This window comes from Macadamia integrifolia, chromosome 9 (genome assembly GCF_013358625.1).
Source record: "Macadamia integrifolia cultivar HAES 741 chromosome 9, SCU_Mint_v3, whole genome shotgun sequence".
In the NCBI taxonomy this organism is placed as follows: domain Eukaryota; kingdom Viridiplantae; phylum Streptophyta; class Magnoliopsida; order Proteales; family Proteaceae; genus Macadamia; species Macadamia integrifolia.
In genome coordinates, this window is record NC_056565.1 from 29,029,988 (window position 1) to 29,048,398 (window position 18,411).

The window sequence follows — 18,411 nt, forward strand, 5'->3', positions numbered from 1 at the left end:
CCCCCCCCCCCCGGCCCCAACCAAAAAATAGGTGCTAAGAGGCTTTGAAATAGGGTTTTTAGCTTAAACTTTTTTTCTGGAGGGTGGAAGGATAATCTATCGATTTGAACGGATTACACTTCTGAATTTTGAAACAATGTTTACATTTTAACAAGGATCTGAATTGGGCCAAACTAGCTTATCCATAATAGATCGAGCTCTCCTAACAAGGGAGTCAGCAACAACTAGCATCCCTTGAAACAAATTGAAAAGAACACTAATGAAAGAAATAGGCAAAGTGCCATATATCCGCAACAATCATCTGAATTGATAGAGCCGAATCATTTGAAGCATTGTGTAAGCATGAAAAAACTTCCTAATTGTCATTGTCAACCAGCAACTTATAAGCACCTTCTAAGATAGCTTGCAAAAGACCCTCACGGATGTGCATTGCCTCCCCTACCAATATATCATTGATGCATACAGGTTCTAAAACCACCACACATGGCAGACCTTGATGATCAAGAAGAACAAAACCTTGCAGATATAAGGTCATTTTGAGTGCATAAAAGCTGCCAACATATGAAAGAACACCATTTTAGGAACCTCCTTCCACTTATGATTAGCTGCAGAGAATAGTTTAGTGAGCTCATTTTCAAGATGGGTTGGAACCTATATTAGCATCCAGAAACTCCCGATGAGAAAGTAGATATCTTTGATAAACTAAGTCCACATTGAAGCTCACTTCATAAGTGTCAGGCCACCTTAGATAGTAAAGCTTTATTAAGAAGTGCCACGAACCCCACTACTGATTACCAATTTGTAAGGCAGTGATCTAAGAGAGGACAACACCATATGCAACCAGTGACTTGAAAAACCAAACTGAATGAGTAAATTTTAAATAAAAACCCACTCGACCTAGTTGTATGCCTTCTTCGTACACAGTTTCAAGCCCATGAGCTTCTGTTTACCCCTCTTCTTGTGGTTGATATAAGTGAAGATCTCAGTGACAAAGATAGTATAAAAATTGATCTCTTGTGGAATTAAGTCGATTGAGCATGTTTGATAAGGATCCCCAACACTTCCTTCACTCGATTCGCCATAATTTTAATGATAACCTTCATCGTGACTGGCAAAGACTAATCACTTTGTAATGCTCTACAGTCATATGGTTAAAACTTTTTAGGATTAAAAAAAGTAAATTCTAGGTCAACTCTTTTTGAAAGAAACATTTAGGACTCTTTACAAACTTAAGAATTTGATTACGTTCAATCTTGAACACTTAAGTCGCAAGATATTATCATTACTTCTACATTGGATAGTTAGCAAATGGACAAATCCTGTATTGCAATCTCCTTGTTGCAACCAAGAGATGCATGACTTCTGTCTCCACGTCTCCACGTCTCCACGTCTCCACGTCTTCTCGTCTCTCTCTCTAACTCTTTATTTAACAACTTAGGGCCCGTTTGATAACGTTTCAAGAAACGCATTTCTGCCGACAAAAACAGAACAAAAAGCGTTTGATAAAACTGTTTCGTTTCACTTGTTTTCAGAAATAAAAATTGAATTTTCTACCTATTTATGGTTCAAGAAACGACCAAGACGAAACAAATAGAATTTGTTTCGCCGTTTCTAGAAACGACTCATGGCCATTCTTTTCGTTGGTTACTATCGACTTTCAGAAACATGACTATCAAACACTTCAATTCTGTTTTTGTTTCTAGAAACAGAAATTTATGTTTCTGCCGTTTCTTGAAATAGAAACGGCAAAAACGGCAGAAACGTTATCAAACGGGCCCTTAATAACACCGACCTCATGCTCAAGGTTTTAACTAAATTTTTGCCATGATGAACCTTTGACATATCTTCACCCACTCTGATGGAATTTGGTCAAAATTTTGAGGGACACCTTCGATTTCTTAAGCAAGAGGTTGTTTATAACTTCGTATTGCTACAACATAAGATGAATCAAATGGTACTGTAGATCTAGGACACAAATCTTAACTCCAGGTAGGATCTCAAAGACACGATCAAAAAATTTAGAAATAAGGTACTAAACCATAATCTAGCATATCGATAACAGAAAATTAATTTTAGGATTAGAATTTCAAGAAAACCAATTAACAGCTTTGGGTGACCTTTATATGGCCATCGAGTAGAAATCTAGAGGGATCGAATTATTTCTAAAAATCTCAAATTAAAATAAACAATGGTTGTTGAGATATTACCAACACTGTTTAAAGGTTCAGAATTAGACAATCAAACCCAAACAACAGAGTTACATCAAGTCATGGTCGAGTGAATCTCTTAGAAAATCCAAAAAAACTTGAATTTGAAAATAGAGACAGACACATAAAAAAATCATCGTATAATCATGACTTTTGTTTTATTATGTATTTTGTACTATTTTCTTTTATTTTCTTGGTTACCAAGCATGGCTAAGGAATTCATCTCTGTCTCGGTACCTTATACAAATTACAATCAAGCTTGTTAAGTTCTTCTTTTTTCTTTTCTTTCTTTTAATATGATGAATTTATTTTTATTTTTTTACAAATTATATATATATTTATATATTTTTTCAAATTTCACAAGGCATGTATATTCTGCCATGTGGACTTATCATATGTCAATTACTGTTGGATAGAGATTACATGATCTAGATTAACCATGCGATTGTTTATGATCTTATTCAAGTGTATCCCCAACATTGAACACCAAAGAAGAACTCGTGTTGCATTGACTCCTCCCTTCTCATGGAGTTGTTAGTTAGTTTAATGTTGACGGAGTTAGTTTGGTAACCCCGACATGGTTTGAGCATTCAAATCGAACTGACCTGAATTGGACAGATCGTATCAGTATTGCCTCTGTCTGATCCCAATTCTTGGTATTGGATCCGTATGGATGAATTTTTTTTTAACAACCATCAATATATTTACCGAAAAGAAAGAAGGCCATCAATATTATTAAATGTTAACTTGTAAAATTTTCATTATGAGTAGCCATGAACATATTACATTGGAAGCACAAATAAACAGAAAACTACAGAATTATGCTTTTCTTTGAAATATAATTTTCACGCTATCTTCATGAATAGCTTATTTGTATTCTTCTCTGTTTTGATTTCTTTCTTCTCCTCTGTATTGCTTACTTCCCTGTAGTTCTTCTCTGGTTTGATTTCTATCATGTCCTCTCAATAGCTTTCTTCCATACAAAAAGGGTAACTTCAGAGATATCTCTGCCTTCAAGTAAAGTGATCATGGCAGTCAGGTGGGTAGCGGGTTTCAAACTGAAAAGTATATATATTGTAATATATAATTATTGTGTTAATGTTTTATATCTATTGCATGAACTCTATTTCTTACCGTCTCAAGGATTTTGAAATAAGGATAAGATTATATAGCAAGTGATACGGATTCAAATACACATAATGCAATTGTTGCAACTGGTGCAACGGATGCAACTGGTGTCACACCAAATTTTCCTATAAATACTAATGCATCAATTCCTCTTGTCAATTTTGATACGCCAACTCTCCCTACTTGCTTCTCTTCACTCACCAATGTTGTATCTACAGTAGGATCATTTTAACCTGTCATGGAGAAGATGAGGATCAGAAGATGAGGATCGATTATGAGTTTGAAAAAATATACCAACTTAATGGTCAAAATTTCAAAATATGGAAGCAAAGCTTTTGTTCGCTTTGTCTCATATTGAGGTTCCATTTGCATGGACTTAACCTGGCCATTACAAAGTGAGGATCATATACTTGAACCAATAAGACTTGCTTGGGTAGAGGCTGATTTCCAATGTAAGAATCAAAATTTAAATGCATTTTCAATCAGATTATATAATGCTTTGAAACAAATGCTTGCTTCTCTAGGTCCAATTAGGGGTGCAAGTTTGGCCCTGACGGCCCAGACCCGCCCTTGGTCCGCCATGATCCTGAACAAGTACCGACCCAAAAATTTTGGCCCTAAGGGCGGGCTCGGCCCTGAAACTTCTGACCCTGAGTCAGGGTCAAGGCGGGTAAGGGTTGATGTCTTTGGCCCACCCAGCCCGCCCTGAACCCGACCCTGATTTTTTTACGCTGACTTTTGGCCTTGGTTTTGACCCCACCCAACCCTGATTTTTGCCCTTGACATTGACCCTAGTTATGACCCTAGTTGTGACCCTGATTTTAACCTAATTTTATATATTATTTCACATTGAGTCATTGACACCTCAAAACTCCTAATATATCTTCTCACAATCTCACTGATCTATCTTGCCTTTTTTACCAATAAAAAGGATCTCTTTTCCTTTTTCTACCAAAAAAAAAGAATATCTAGGGTCAGGGTCAATTAGGGTCATCCCGGCCCTTGATGGCAAACCAGGGGCAGGGTTAGGGTCAATCAGAGTCAGGGTCATCCCGGCCCAACCCTAAAAATCAAGACCAATCAGGGCGGGTAAGGGTTGGGCTGAACCCTAAAGGGTAGGGCCTGGGTTAAAGTTTTGCGGCCCTGAGTCAGGATCAGGGGGGGTTTGGGCCCAATTAAGGGGACTAAGAGTTAGGCTAGGGTTTTAAGAAACCCAGCCCAACTCGGCCCTGTTGTACCCCTGGGTCCAATATTCAGTTGCACCCGTTGCATTAGTTGCCTATTTTTTTTATGCTTTTGCTCCGGTTGCTAGAATTACTAACCATACGAGTAATAATAACAATGGCTTATATTTATAATTGGAAAATTATCTTGTACCACCCATGTTTTTGAAACTTATGGCATATACCACCCTAAAGGGTCAAAAATATCTAATGCATACCCTATTTTGAAGAAATAATGTCTCTTACATCCATTCCGTCAGCTCCCAAGCGTCAAGTGATGATGTGGCACCGTTGAATTTTTTAAATGTCATGTTTACCCTTCTATCAAGTAAAAACTCAATTCCCACATGATAGATGAAGACCCCTTCTCCACATTCATCTCCGATAGTGAAACTCCCTTCTCCTCTAATGCACTTTAGGTATTTCAGCACATCACAAAAGCATTCTCCTTCAATCGATTTGGGCATAAAAGGTGAAACCCCCTTCTCCTCCGACGCAATTTAGTGATTTCAGCTACGGGGTGAGTTGCTCCTCCGATCGATTTAGGGTTTTAATGCTGAAATTGTTGAAGGCAAGCATACGTCCAGCAGACAACGAGTTGGAAGCTAGATTTGTTCTTCGTAGCCTACAAACAGCAACAACGGCAATGTGAATAGAAGAAAGGGGGATTTGTTCTTCATAGCCTATGAACAGCAGCAGCAGCAGCCTTCGATCCTCTGTGTTAGTGCATAGCCTACTATCGTTTGAGCCTACGAACAACAACAGCGGTTTTATCGATCCTTTGTGTTAGTACACACTCTATTTTTGGTTAGTTGTGAGTACTCTAACACATGCCCTGCATTTCTTCCTTAATATTATACCATGATTTTGGTGACTTTATGCCATGATCTTCTATTCGGTTCTGATGTGAGATAACTTAGGTCTGAAAATTGTTTGGTTGTGATGTATAAGCTACTTGTGTATGGAATTGATACAAATTTCATTCTCAAATTAATGAAATGAGGTAAATGATACATACTTCTATTCATACATATTTCATTTGTGATGTTTAAGCTACTTGTGTATGCATTTGACATAGATTTCATTCTCAAATTAATGAAATGGGGTAAATGATATAGATTTCATTTGAAGTGTGATTTCATTATAAATTATTGTTTGGTTGTGATATTCAGGCTAGTTGTGTATGCATTTGATACCTTCTTTTGATGTTAGTTGGTACTGTTTCTCAACTGTGCTATACAGGCTTTTGTTGGTTAACCAATGGAGACTTTGTTTCGAATACGTTACATATACAATGGAAGACAAGAAGAGGTAGTAGTGGACCTGGATATGTATTCTATGGTTGAGATGGTTTCTGATGTGTATAACACTGTGATAAGAGAGTATGCACCGGTACACCATACAGTCAACTTTAGATTGAAGTGTATATTACCCAATCTTGATGAAATGGATTTGATTAATGAGCAATCTATCTTGAAATTGTTCACTGTGCATGATATTGGGACTACTATGAAAGTATATGTGTATGGTCTGACTGTAAGTAAGACCACTGTTGGTGATTACACCATCAATGGCTATGATGGTGCAGTGATTCTCATGTTGGAACTCAGAAGAAGGGGCCATCTCAATGACACTCCAATTGTGACTGAATGGAGTTCTAGGCCTAGTAAGCATACTGTTAAAAGAGGTGGTGGTACTAGTAAAGCTACTAACAGTGCAGTCGGCTGTGGTCCTGGTGCAATAAGGATAGAGAATTTGAGTGCTTCTAATATAGAGGCAGGGTCTAACTTTGAAGAGAATGTATCAACTATTAGTAGGAGTTTTGTAACTGCTGGAGGAAGTGGTACATCTTCAGATATTGCTAAGGCTAAAAGCAATACTGCTGCTACTGCTGAGAGTAAGGGAACTAAGATTAATGATGAGTTGATAACTCCTCATGTCATTTATGATTCATCTGGGGATGATAGTGATTGTGCATGTGAAGATGACAGTGACAAGCATTATATTGAATCAATTGATAACTTTTTTAATTGTGATGAGGGTGGTGATACCATTACTGAGAATGAGGATGGTGATGGTAAATCAGGAGATGTAGAGAAAACTTCAGATGATTCAGATGTGTTAGAGTACAATTCTAATGATTACTATGGCACATATGACAGAGAGCAAGACATAGATTCAGATTTAAGAGTGAAGTTAGAAAAGGGGGACATATTCTATGATGTTGACCACTTCCGGGCAAATTTATAGAATTATGTTATACAAGAAGGGTTTGAGATTTTGAGGACAAAAAATAAAAGGACAAGATTTACAGCTGTGTGTGCTACTGATGGTTGCAATTGGAGAATATATGCATCTCTCAGTAGGGATAAAGCAAACTTCAAGATCAAGTCAATAGATCCATCACATACATGCTCCAATCCACCCACAAAAAATTAGAGTATTACATACAAGTGGATAGCAAGGAAGTTGGGACCTATACTTAAAGCAGAGCCAAACATGAGTGTCAAAACCATGATTTCAGTGTTGCACCAAAAGTATAGTTTTGAAGCACACAACTTGCAGTGCTGTAGAGCTATTACTATAGCAAGAGGAGAGACTGCTGCCTGCTATGACTTGTCTTATGCAAAATTGCCCAAATATGGTCATCTTCTAAGAAGACATAACCCTAGTACTATGTTCAAGCTGGTACCATATGAGAGACATGACTTCACTAAGAATCCACAATTCAAGAGATTATTTGTTTGTCTTCAAGCTTGCAAGAATTGGTTTTTGGATAGATGTAGACCCTTTATAGGTCTAGATGAATGTCATTTGAAGGGGAGGTATGGAGGTGTGCTATTGTCTGCAATCTCAGTTGATGGGAACAATGGAATATATCCAGTGGCCTTTGGTATTGTTGAAGTAGAGAACAAGGATAGCTGGGTATTTTTCTTCCACTGTTTGGAATCAACTTTGAGGTTGGATTACTTGGACATAGGTCTTACCTTTATGTCTGACAAACAGAAGGTGAGATTCTTTAACTTGTTTGGTTATTATTTAGAATATTAACATAATGTTCCTTTTTATAATAATGGAAATTTGTATGCTTGTTATAGGGTCATGCAGATGTTATAGCTGGCATAGTCCTAGGAGCACATCACAGAAACTGCTGCAGACATCTGTATAGTAATTTCAAAGCATCATTCCCTGGACTGTTGTTGAAGACCCAATTCTGGATTGCATGCAAAGAACCTAATGAGTTCATCTACAACAAGGCAATAGAAAGAATTAAGGAGGTCAATAAGGAAGCTTATGATTGGTTGGTGAAAAATAACCAACCCTCAATGTGGTGTAGGCATGCATTCGATAAAAGAGCCAAGAGTGATCATGTAACGAACAACATGACCGAGTCTTTCAACAACTGGAATGGAGAATTGAGGAGTAAGCCTATCTTAATTTAAGTTGATGAACTTAGATGTAAGTTGATGAAAAGTCTAGACAAAAGATATAAAAAAGCTGCAACTATGGAAGGCAGGGTAACTCCAAGTATCAGGAAGACATTGGATTTGATAGTAGGTGAAGCAGGGTTTTGTAATGCAATTCCATCAGGAAATGAAGAGTTTAAGGTCATAGATGGGAGGTCCAGAGTGGTTGTACACTTGTTGAACAAGACATGTTGTTGCAAGCATGGGATGGAACTGGAAACCCTTGTAAACATTTTGTAGCAGCCATTAGGTTCATAATAGGTGATGTTGAAGAATACTATGACCCATTTTACAGTATAGAAAAATACTGGTTGTCACATAGGGAGATGATTCACCCAGTTCCAGATCTGGCAACTTTGGAAGCCATCAGTGATGCCAATGAAGTGTGGCAGCCTCCACCATTGAAGAGATTACCAGGTAGACCTAAAAAAAATAGGAAGAGGGAACTTGGGAAGGATGCACCTGGAGAGCTAAGGAGAATGAAGGGTTATATGGTTCAGTGTGAGATATGCAAGAAAAAATGACATAATAAAAGGACTTGCCAGAGAGATGTAAGTGATAATGAAAAACCACCTTCTAGGCCAAGAGGTGATTTGAAGGTAATGACTTTAAGTACCTACTAAATTCACCTTTAGTGTTTTGGTTTGGTTGAAGCATAATAATTGATGTTATGGTTTCCTTGAAACTAATTAATCTTGTTGTTTATGTGTTGATTACTTCATGAGTAGAGGAAGAATTCTGATGTTGACCATGATGGAACTCTCAGCTCACAGATGGTAAACAGATCACAAGCTACAACTACAGAAAGTCAACCCACTATTAAAGAAAGATAAAGGGATAGAATGGCTAAGAAGGCAGCATTGATGGCAACAAAGAGAGCTAGGAAAAAAGGGGAGAGTGGAAGGAAAAATTAAAGAATGATGGAGTTTGTCATATTTGATAGATATTATGTTTTGTAATATCATCATTTTATAGATGTTTCAAAATTTGTGGATGGGAGTCTTGGTTGACCTTGTGTTTATTTTTGTCTTTGGTTGAACTTGTTTTAATTTGGTCTTGGTGGAACATATGTTGTTATTCTGTTGGATGTGGAATCCCTTATTTGGAACTTGTTTTATTTAGTCTTGGTGGAACAAGTTGTTCATGTAAGAAATTGTGGTTGGGTTTTTTTAGGTCTTTCTGAATGAAGTTGGACTTCTTGTCATGAATATGAATTGATCTTGTTGTTATGAGTATGGATGGAACTTGTTATGGATGTGAATGGAAGTTGAGATGTTAATGATAGATCTTGTTGTTATTATAGGTAAGAATTGGATGGATTTTGAAACATACACTTGAAGCATACTGAGACCCAAATAACCTCATTTATAGGGATCACATGATCTACCCAAATTTTCCTTCCATTGATAAAGATCACATGGTCTATCTCGATACAATTTTTCCTACTTAACTTATCCACTAAAATAGATGAAAATCAACACTAATTAGGCTATTACAATATGACTCATCATATTGAGGGTATCCTTCAAATTACGGAAATCTTCAGCAAGTTTTTTAAACTCTGCCATCAGTTGTTCCATTTGAACATTACCAGCATCTATAGTTGTTGTAGTAGTTCCTCTTGTCACATTACATTCATTTGGTGCATCCATGGGTACACACCAGCAAAAGAAGCCACAACCACCTTCTGGGAACTACGAGCAACAATAATAGAGTTTGTTCATGTTTCGAGTGGATTCAGATATTCTCACTGATGCCCGTCTCTGACATCCACACCTTAAGTTCCGATACTTTAGAGGGACTTGGGAGTTGTTGGAGTCACTAACAATATTTTTTGACATAGTTTACCTGCAAATGATTGATCATAAAAGTAACAAAATTAATGGTGGTATTTTAAATTGGGAAAAAACAAGACAATTTCAGTATGATTGAATAAGCAGGTAGTTAGTATAAATTTTCAAGAGAAAAAAAGATTTTCAACCTCACAGAGAAACAATTTTGATGGGTTAGAGCTCTCTAAGGAGGATGTGATCACTTTGATAACATCAAAAAAATTGTACACAAAAAAGTCCATGCTTTTTCAACAATCATAGAACTTCAAGTTCTCAACTGGTAGCATATTTAAGAACGGTAGCAGATGTGAGAACAATTCATCCCCAAAATCGAATTCTGAATACCCTCTAACACATATCAATGGTTGAAATGCAAAATCTAACTTTGAAACATATCAATTGTGAAATCTGGGTTTGAAAGAAGGCAATGAACTTTTATAATGTGAAATCTGAGTTTGAAACAAGACAGTGAATCTTTAAAAATGGAAAATATGGGTTTGAAATAATGAACCTTTAAAAATGGAAAAATCAGGGTTTGAAAGAAGGCAATGAATAGAAGAAAGGGAAAAACTACTCCTACGATTTGAACTCTCACCTTACTTGGTCGCTGCTACTTCGATGGAGGTGTGGTGGTGGATGTGACGGTTGCAGGTTCTCCTCCGATGCTCAGCCTCAATCAATGTATCATCTCCTTTGACAGAACCAATGTCTCTTGCTAAAATGGTCGAGCTTCCATGCCTCCTGCTATGATCGATCTTCAACGTCTCCTAGTAGGATCAAGCTTCAATGTCTTCGTTCTACGGTTCAAGAGAACAACCCTTCTCCTGGTTAATCGTTTGAGCAGAGAGAAATCGATTTGAAGAGAAGAAAGAAAACTGCCCTTCTCTAACCTTATATTTACTTTGAAGATCAAAAGAGTAATTTTGATTTTTAAAGTAACGGTGTTAGACTTTAGGGGTATGGTTGATATTTTTGACACTTTAGGGTGGTATATGCCATAAGTTTCAAAAACAGGGGTGGTACAAGATAATTTTCCTTTATAATTTGGTAATACATTAAATGGATGTGAAGATGACTTAAATTATGACTTAAAAGAAGAAATATATATCAAACAACCTGAATACTATATAATACATGGAAAAGAATAAAAAGTTTTATAAACTTGTAAATTCACTATATGGACTGAAAAAAGTACTAAAATAATTGTATGCTAAACTTGATATGATATTAATGGCATATGCATTTATTGTAAATAATGTTGAAAGAATACAAACTCCATAAAGGTAGAGGTACATTTATTATTACTTTATATGGATGGCTTGTTAATTATGGAAATAAATTTAGATATAGGGAAGCAAACTAAAACCCTATTAATATCCAGTTTTGATATAAAAGATATAGTGAGACCGATGTTATTTTTGGTATCAAGACCATTAGAAAAGAAAGAAAGATATTTTGTCTCAAGCAGACTATATATGTGAAAACATGCTTAGAAAGTATAATTATTATGACTCACCAATTATCAAAACATCTTTAGAGATGAGATGCCATTTACAAAAGTATTTAGGTGAACTTATAAATCAAATAAAATACTCACAAGTCATAGGTTCTGTATCATATTTGACGAATTATATCAAGTCAGATATCACATTAGCAGTTAAAAAGTTGAGTCAGAGCACTCACAATTCAAGTAAAGAGTATTGGCATACCTTAGATAGAATAATGAGATATCTAATGGGTACCATGTGCTATGGTCTTCATTGTAGTGGTAATCTTACTAGTTTAGAAGGTTTTTGTGATGGTAATTGGATATCGAATACAAATGAATCATTAGCAACTAATTGAAACGTATTTACAACAGGTGGTGGAGCGGTGTTATGGAAATCAATAAAAAAAATCATATGGTATTGATCCACCATGAAAGCGGAATTTATCGCTTTAGAAAAAGGTTGGAATTGAAGGCGAGTGGCTTAGAAATCTAGTGGCAAACATTCTATTGGGGAAAAAACCGATGCCTTCTATATCACTTTATTATGATAGCCAGACAATAATAGCTAAAGCTAAAAACAAGGTATACATTTGAAAAACGAGACATATTCGTCTAAGACGTAATCTTGTGAGGCAATATATAGATGAAGGGATAATAAACATAGATTTTGTGAAATCTAAAAGCAACTTAGCAGGTATATTCACAAAGCCAATGCCTACAAAAGGTTATTCATTTTCTTATCTAAAAGAATGAGCTTAAGGCATATGTCATAGGTAATGTGACGTACAACCAACCTATATGAAGAGGTAAATTCCTGAATTCGGTTTAAAGGGTTCAAATAAAATTATTGGATGACCTGCTTAGTCTTACTAATTAATTTTTCATTCTAGCTAGATAGTAAAGTAGTACAACCATCTAGGATAGCCTAGTGGTGGCAGCTCCGGCTTGAAGAGCTAGCGCCTAGGGGTGGAGGTCGTGGGATCAAACCCTGTCGTACGCATTGTATGTGTGTGGATGTGTGTGTAGGTGTACCCATCCGAGGGTTGTCCAGATGGTTAGGGTGAATTGGAGATTGTGTGGATAGGTGCACGGTCTCAAGTTCGATTCCCCATATGTGCATCTGAGATTTAAGTGGAGACCGTGACGCTGGGTTGCTGCTCTAGTCTCCCTGAGGATTAGTCGAGATGCGAATGTCGATTGGGAGGATATAGGTGACAAGCTAGCCGGCTACACAGATGAAGAAAGGTTCAAGAAGTATATCTTCATCTATACTCTGCAGCATAATTCATCAAATCTAGTGTAAATTCAAGTTATGAAGACACCTACAATGATGTGCCTTACTATGTTTAATATACTCAGTTATTCTGTTTAATTTTATTGATATTTTGAAACTTGTGGGGGAACTGTTGGAATTAAAGTTTCAAACTAGCGTCAAGATGGTATTTTAAAATTGCCTATTTGAATTTTGCTTTCCCCTTTAAAAAATGTCTTTTATATTTCTTACACCATAGACTATGGCCCTTCATCTGTGACATTCACAATGTCAAGAGGATGTTGAAACTAAAACAAAAATCTCTATGTAATTCAACTACTTCTATAGGATACTTTAAATTCCACAAATTGAGCAGTCCCGGTGACAGATTGTTGCCAGAATGATTTGCAGATGACTACTTGACCAACCAAATTTTGTTCCCACTCGTGAGTAAGATGCTCTTCTAAATCATCATCCACCTCATAGTTTGGAATTGGTGGAGAAGTAGGAAAGGAAGTAGGGTGGGGTTGTGTAGACTCAGTATGAATAGGAGGTTGATGTCAGGAAGAGGAGTTAGGAGAAGGAAAGAGGTGTGGAGGTTGATTTGGCGATGATGATGGCACAGGCAATGGGTTCCTAGCCAAGAAGGGGAAAAACATTAAAGCAAGAAGAAGAAGTGCATAGGAGACTTGGGAGTGTCACGAAAGATATTGGAAAGAGTTGCGTCGAGACAAAAATCTCTCTATATGAGTGAAGTTAAAACATAGATTGGGTTTGCCATGTATTCTTAAATAGATTATGGGTTTAGAATGCATCGTGGAACCCGCTATTCTAGTACCAAAATCCACTCGAGAATGTATAACAAACCGAGCCATAAATTCAAGCATACAAATCCTGCAGTTCCATATGCGTCCTAAGCAATCGGGTCATCGGTCCCGGGTCGTGATCCGAGTATCATAACATTCTTCTACGTCGCCACGTATGCGCGGCACGTTGACTACGAAAGCGTCAGTGTCCATACACCAATATATAAAAAACATCACCCGCCATTTCTGCGTTTCCGCTCGCACTTCGCCTCTCACTCGTCTCTTGTCTATTTTCCTCAACCTCTCTCACAGTTTCATCTTCAATCTGTGAAGATGAGCACTATTGATAAAATGCTGATTAAAGGTATCCGTAGCTTCGATCCGGAGAACAAGCATGTCATCACCTTCTTCAAACCCCTAACCCTAATTGTCGGCCCCAACGGCGCCGGCAAAACGGTAAAAATAAACTAACATATCTTCCTAATTTACTAATAATTCTCTTTCTGTGACATTCAATGAACTATCGATTGTGTTTTGGATGTTGATTCGTAGACCATAATCGAATGCTTGAAGCTTTCTTGCACGGGAGAGTTGCCTCCCAATGCGAGGTCTGGTCAGAGTTTCATCCACGACCCCAAGGTCTGTTGTGTTGGATTTTAGTTTCAGTTTCGGAATTCATGTCTGCGTTTTCGGGTTTTGAATTTGGGTTTTGTTTTTTTAGGTTGCTGGGGAGACGGAAACGAAAGCGCAGATTAAGCTTCGATTTAAGACGGCGGCCGGGAAGGATGTGGTGTGCGTAAGGTCTTTCCAGTTGACTCAGAAGGCGTCTAAAATGGAGTACAAGGCAATTGAGAGCGTTCTACAGACTATAAACCCACATACCGGGGAGGTATCTCCCTCTTTCTCTCTCTGGCGTTGTGGTGGGTACTTTGGGCTTAGTGTATGGAGTGAACTACATTAAATCACAACACAATTAGGATTGGAAATTTTCATCGTTGTCTTTTAATTGAACAGAAAATGTTTCATTGCTCAAAGAACTAGGTAATATACAACAACAAGGGCTAAAGCCCACAAAGCTACTTAGGCTATTGGGTGTGCAGCCTAATTACAGTTGTTTATGAGCCTTTTATATTGTACAAAGACTTGCATGTCGAGTTTTAATTGACTGAATGCCTGGCTTGTGGTTTCCTGCCCTTTTTTCCTTTTCTTTCCCTTACTTGGTGGGTGTTACTTTTGAGATCAAGATTATGTTATTCAATGGTAGTGCTAGTGGTAGTGGTAGTGGTATTGGTGTTTTTGAGGTGGGACCTGTTGATTGATAGGTCTCATTCCTTTGAAGTTTGACACATGGCAAGTTGTTGATTCTGCATTTTCTTATACCAGTGTGGTCTATCAATGTTTGCTAGGCAGTGTCGCTTAGGAGTTTCGAATTTCGGTACACTGTTGCATCTTCTCATTGGCCTAACGTAGACATTGATCTACCCGAGATATTTTTTACAAAGCTATTTATAGACTTATTGGATATCTGAAGATATCACTAACTTCTTAAGCAAGAAAAAGGAAAAAGCTATTATTAATTGTCATGCGATCTCTATTTTTTCCTATGAAGGAAGGATGTGTTTTCTATGTTGTGTGTAGTTCCTGTAATTTTTTTGCCACCTCGGAGTCTTGTTGTACCCTTTTTTCCCCCCTTCTTTTGTATTTTAATAAAGGGTATTCATTTGTGTAACCACAGTTGGTTAATTTGAGATTGTCACCATAACGAATTTTACCCTTCTTCACAGACAGTAATAGTATTACACTTGATGATTAAAAATTCCCTTACCATACACTACGGTCATATTACATAATAGCCCCTTTGTCTTCTTGATCCACGTCAGATCCCCAGGGCGGAAAAATGGTGGTTACAAACTCTGTGTAGCCGTGTATCATTACACTGAGAATAAGCTGTTAAGTTTGTCTCGAATTCTTGACCCGTTTTGAAGATTGACCCGATCCGACATATTTTGGTGGCACAAAATGGTGGCTATAAACTCTGTGTAGCCGTGTACTGTTGCTTGTTGAGAAAGTCATTGTATTTTGGGGGATTTTCGAGCTAGGGTTTCAGGGCGAGTTTTCTCGCCACTGCTTGGGTGTAATCTCTCTTCTACATAGTGAAACATCTTCTTCTTCTTCGCCCGAGGACGTAGCACACCACCCTGGTGTGTGAACCTCGTTAAATCTTTGTGTTGTGCGATCTGTCTTGGTTTATTTTATTGTATTTCTTGGTGTTTGATCTAACATAAGCGTTTAACAGAATCTTAATTATCAGAAAAAGGGGACTTTTTTTTTTTTTTTTTGAAACCAGCGCCAAATGCTCTTTCATTATTTTATTTCACAATGAAGGATTCTGAATTAATTTCATATTTGTTCCTGAAAATTAGAATCTATAGAACTATAAAAAGTAACATAACATTAAACTTGAGACCTATACCCTTGCATTAATTTAATTCACAATGAAGAGTTCTTGATTTATTTTCTATTGTTCTTTATGTGTGCTGTTTATCCATAAATTGTTTTCTTGTCTGATGTTTTGATATAGTTATGGGCTCTAATACCAGTTTTTTCTGTCTGTTATGTGTAAGGCATGCACTACTCTATATCTCACTTCGGTTTCAACTCTCCTTGGTTATTGCCAAACTGCAGAAGGTTTGCCTCAGCTATAGATGCGCTGACATGGACAGGGAAATTCCTGCTCTAATGGGTATTTCAAAGGCTATTTTGGAAAATGTTATATTTGTCCATCAAGATGAGGCTAACTGGCCATTGCAAGATCCTTCAACATTAAAAAAGAAGTTTGATGATATCTTCTCTGCTACACGGTACTTGCTGATATCCTTTATGCCTATAAATAGTTCCTTCTGGGTGCAATTTTGACTTTTGTTATATCATCCCTCCCCTCTTAAAGAAGAGCCACTGGACTTCTTTAACATATGTGCATATATTACTAGTGACTTTTAGATAAGCTTATCTTCATGGTTCACTAGTTTGAGCTATGTGGAGCGCTAAACTAACTGAACAGACCTGTTGACAGTTAGAGCATCTCTTGGTTTGTGTACAAGTCAAATTTGTTCGTCATGTTAGTGGACGTATTATGTGGAAATTATAGTCATTGGATAGATATTGAGCAATGTGGATTAGCTGTCTGTCCAATTGTGAAGCCAAACTCGTTTGTATGACCCACAGTTTATTGACTTTTCCATTTTTATCATCAACGATCCCAATTGTTATAATATGGGTATAAGGGTAGAACTGTCCATAGGGGTAGACTTGTCTTTGTACTCTTTTCTCTTCTATTATAAATAAAAGAGGGCTGGTGTCAATTTGACATAAGCCATATTTCCCCAAAATCATCACCAATGTCGACAAAAATTGGCCAGATGATTGTGACACATGGTGTGCTGCTCCGGGGCTGAAACTTCCCACTTGGGTCAAGGATGACATACATTTGGACCAAGGGAAGCTGCTAGTCTGCAGATATTTAGGGTCGTGTTGACACTTGACAACTCAAAAGAGCATCTCATCCATCATGCATCTTATTAATACCTTCGTTTGGTACTTGAAGGCACATCTTCATTTGTTGCTTGTTATCATTACCCCTGAGGTTTAGTAAGTTATATTGTTGTTTTCCTGTTTTTTCTACGGGTGTTGTTGACCTTTTTCAAGCCCATTGCAATCACAAGACATGCACAAATTCTTGAAGAACTAAGCTTACATATCTAAAACAAACTTCTATTTTGGTGTGATCCTAGGTTTTTGTTAGTCTGTCATTTGTTACACATGGTAAGGTTGTGCCATGAAGTTCCTGTGACATTTCTAGGTTTCCACTTTAATCTCTTAGTGTAAGATTGGGGTTTGATTCCCCCTGTTATCTGGGAAATTATGAAAAATGAAAGTCCCCGTTATGGTGGAATTCTTTCTATGTCTATTTGTTAATGTAAAGCCCTCACCGTTGAACAATTGATCTCTAGATAATGGCAGATCCCCTGTAGCTCCCCCCTCCTTTTGTCAGAGCGATGCAGATCCCCTGTACCTTGTGCGATAAGGAGCTCAAATCAATGTTTTGTCGTGCCATAGGCTTTTACTTGGGCTGTTTGGGAAGTGGATTGGTAACCAATTTTGGAAAATATTCAAAAGGTATCCCCAGTCTGACTTGTCTTGGGGCTGTTGTGGGCTAAATAGGAGTGGAAGTTGTTACGGAGCCTCTATCCAATAGTCGTGAACTAGCAGATGTGGAAGGGGACAAATTCTAAGGTTTTTGAGGGTCCAAATTATAATGAAGACATTGAAGACATTGTTAAGACCCCCCTTTTGTGCTTCAAATAGTAAGGGTGTTGATGCAATCTCAAAGTCCATACATTCAAACCATAGTGAAGTGTGTTGACACTATAGCTTGGTCGGCATCCATTCTTGATTGTATGAAATCATCGATCAGATCATGATCGAAAGGTACTAGATCTATGCCTCAAAGATCATTGTTAAAGTGGCAACTTGCAAATACAAAATCAGCTGGTTCACTAAAGAGATCAACTGATTTATCTCTCCGACAAATTGATCTTCAGTTATCAGTGGCATCATCTTGTCCCCTAGCATTAGTGTCTCGTCTTCTGACTCGTCCACCCTTTGCTCAACGACTGAGATCAATTTGTCGAAGGAAGAGTCCATAGGACTAGATATGACTGACCAGCAACCAGTTCTTGAATTCCTTGCATTGTCGTTGAGTCTCTTTGAGATTCACTTGCATAAGTTGAACTTGTTGATGGATAGCCATCAAGAGGGTTATATCCATCAGCAATGTTTGCTTTGATACCAAATTGATGCAATCTGAAAGTCCAGATTATGGATCTCAGATGTAAGCAAGCCCAATGATCAAATATGCGATCATATCTAGATAAAGGAAGCAACTGTATTGTTATGGGAGAAAATAAGATCGTTGGAAGGGGAACAGGAAAGAAGAGAGATGAGATC

At 37.5% G+C, this 18,411-nt stretch overlaps 2 protein-coding genes across 6 annotated transcripts in view; both read left to right on the plus strand.

Moving 5' to 3' along the window:
- Positions 1-7,057: 7,057 nt before the first annotated feature.
- Positions 7,058-8,001, plus strand: LOC122089686. The gene is made up of 2 exons (XM_042659387.1): positions 7,058-7,567; positions 7,657-8,001. Exons 1-2 carry the CDS (start codon positions 7,058-7,060, stop codon positions 7,999-8,001), a joined length of 855 nt encoding a protein of 284 aa, XP_042515321.1.
- A 5,644-nt stretch (positions 8,002-13,645) lies between these two features.
- The window catches only part of LOC122088485 (DNA repair protein RAD50), a 59,389-nt gene continuing 54,623 nt past the window's right edge, over positions 13,646-18,411 (plus strand). For 4 of the 5 annotated variants that reach the window (XR_006143077.1, XR_006143076.1, XM_042657765.1 and 1 more), the window contains exons 1-4: positions 13,646-13,860; positions 13,957-14,043; positions 14,126-14,293; positions 16,090-16,265. Coding sequence is in view for 3 of the 5 variants with exons in the window: in XM_042657765.1 (XP_042513699.1) it covers positions 13,738-13,860; positions 13,957-14,043; positions 14,126-14,293; positions 16,090-16,265 (554 nt within the window). In the remaining 2 variants the exon portion in view is untranslated. The remainder of the gene's footprint in view (positions 13,861-13,956; positions 14,044-14,125; positions 14,294-16,089; positions 16,266-18,411) is intronic. The other variant, XM_042657764.1, reaches the window with a different exon arrangement.

Coding starts and splice junctions, on each gene's coding strand:
- LOC122089686 (XM_042659387.1), top strand. CDS start 7,058: ATGAGTGTCAAAACCATGATTTCAGTGTTGCACCAAAAGTATAGTTTT. Junction 7,568..7,656: donor TTATGTCTGACAAACAGAAG/GTGAGATTCTTT, acceptor TGCTTGTTATAG/GGTCATGCAGATGTTATAGC.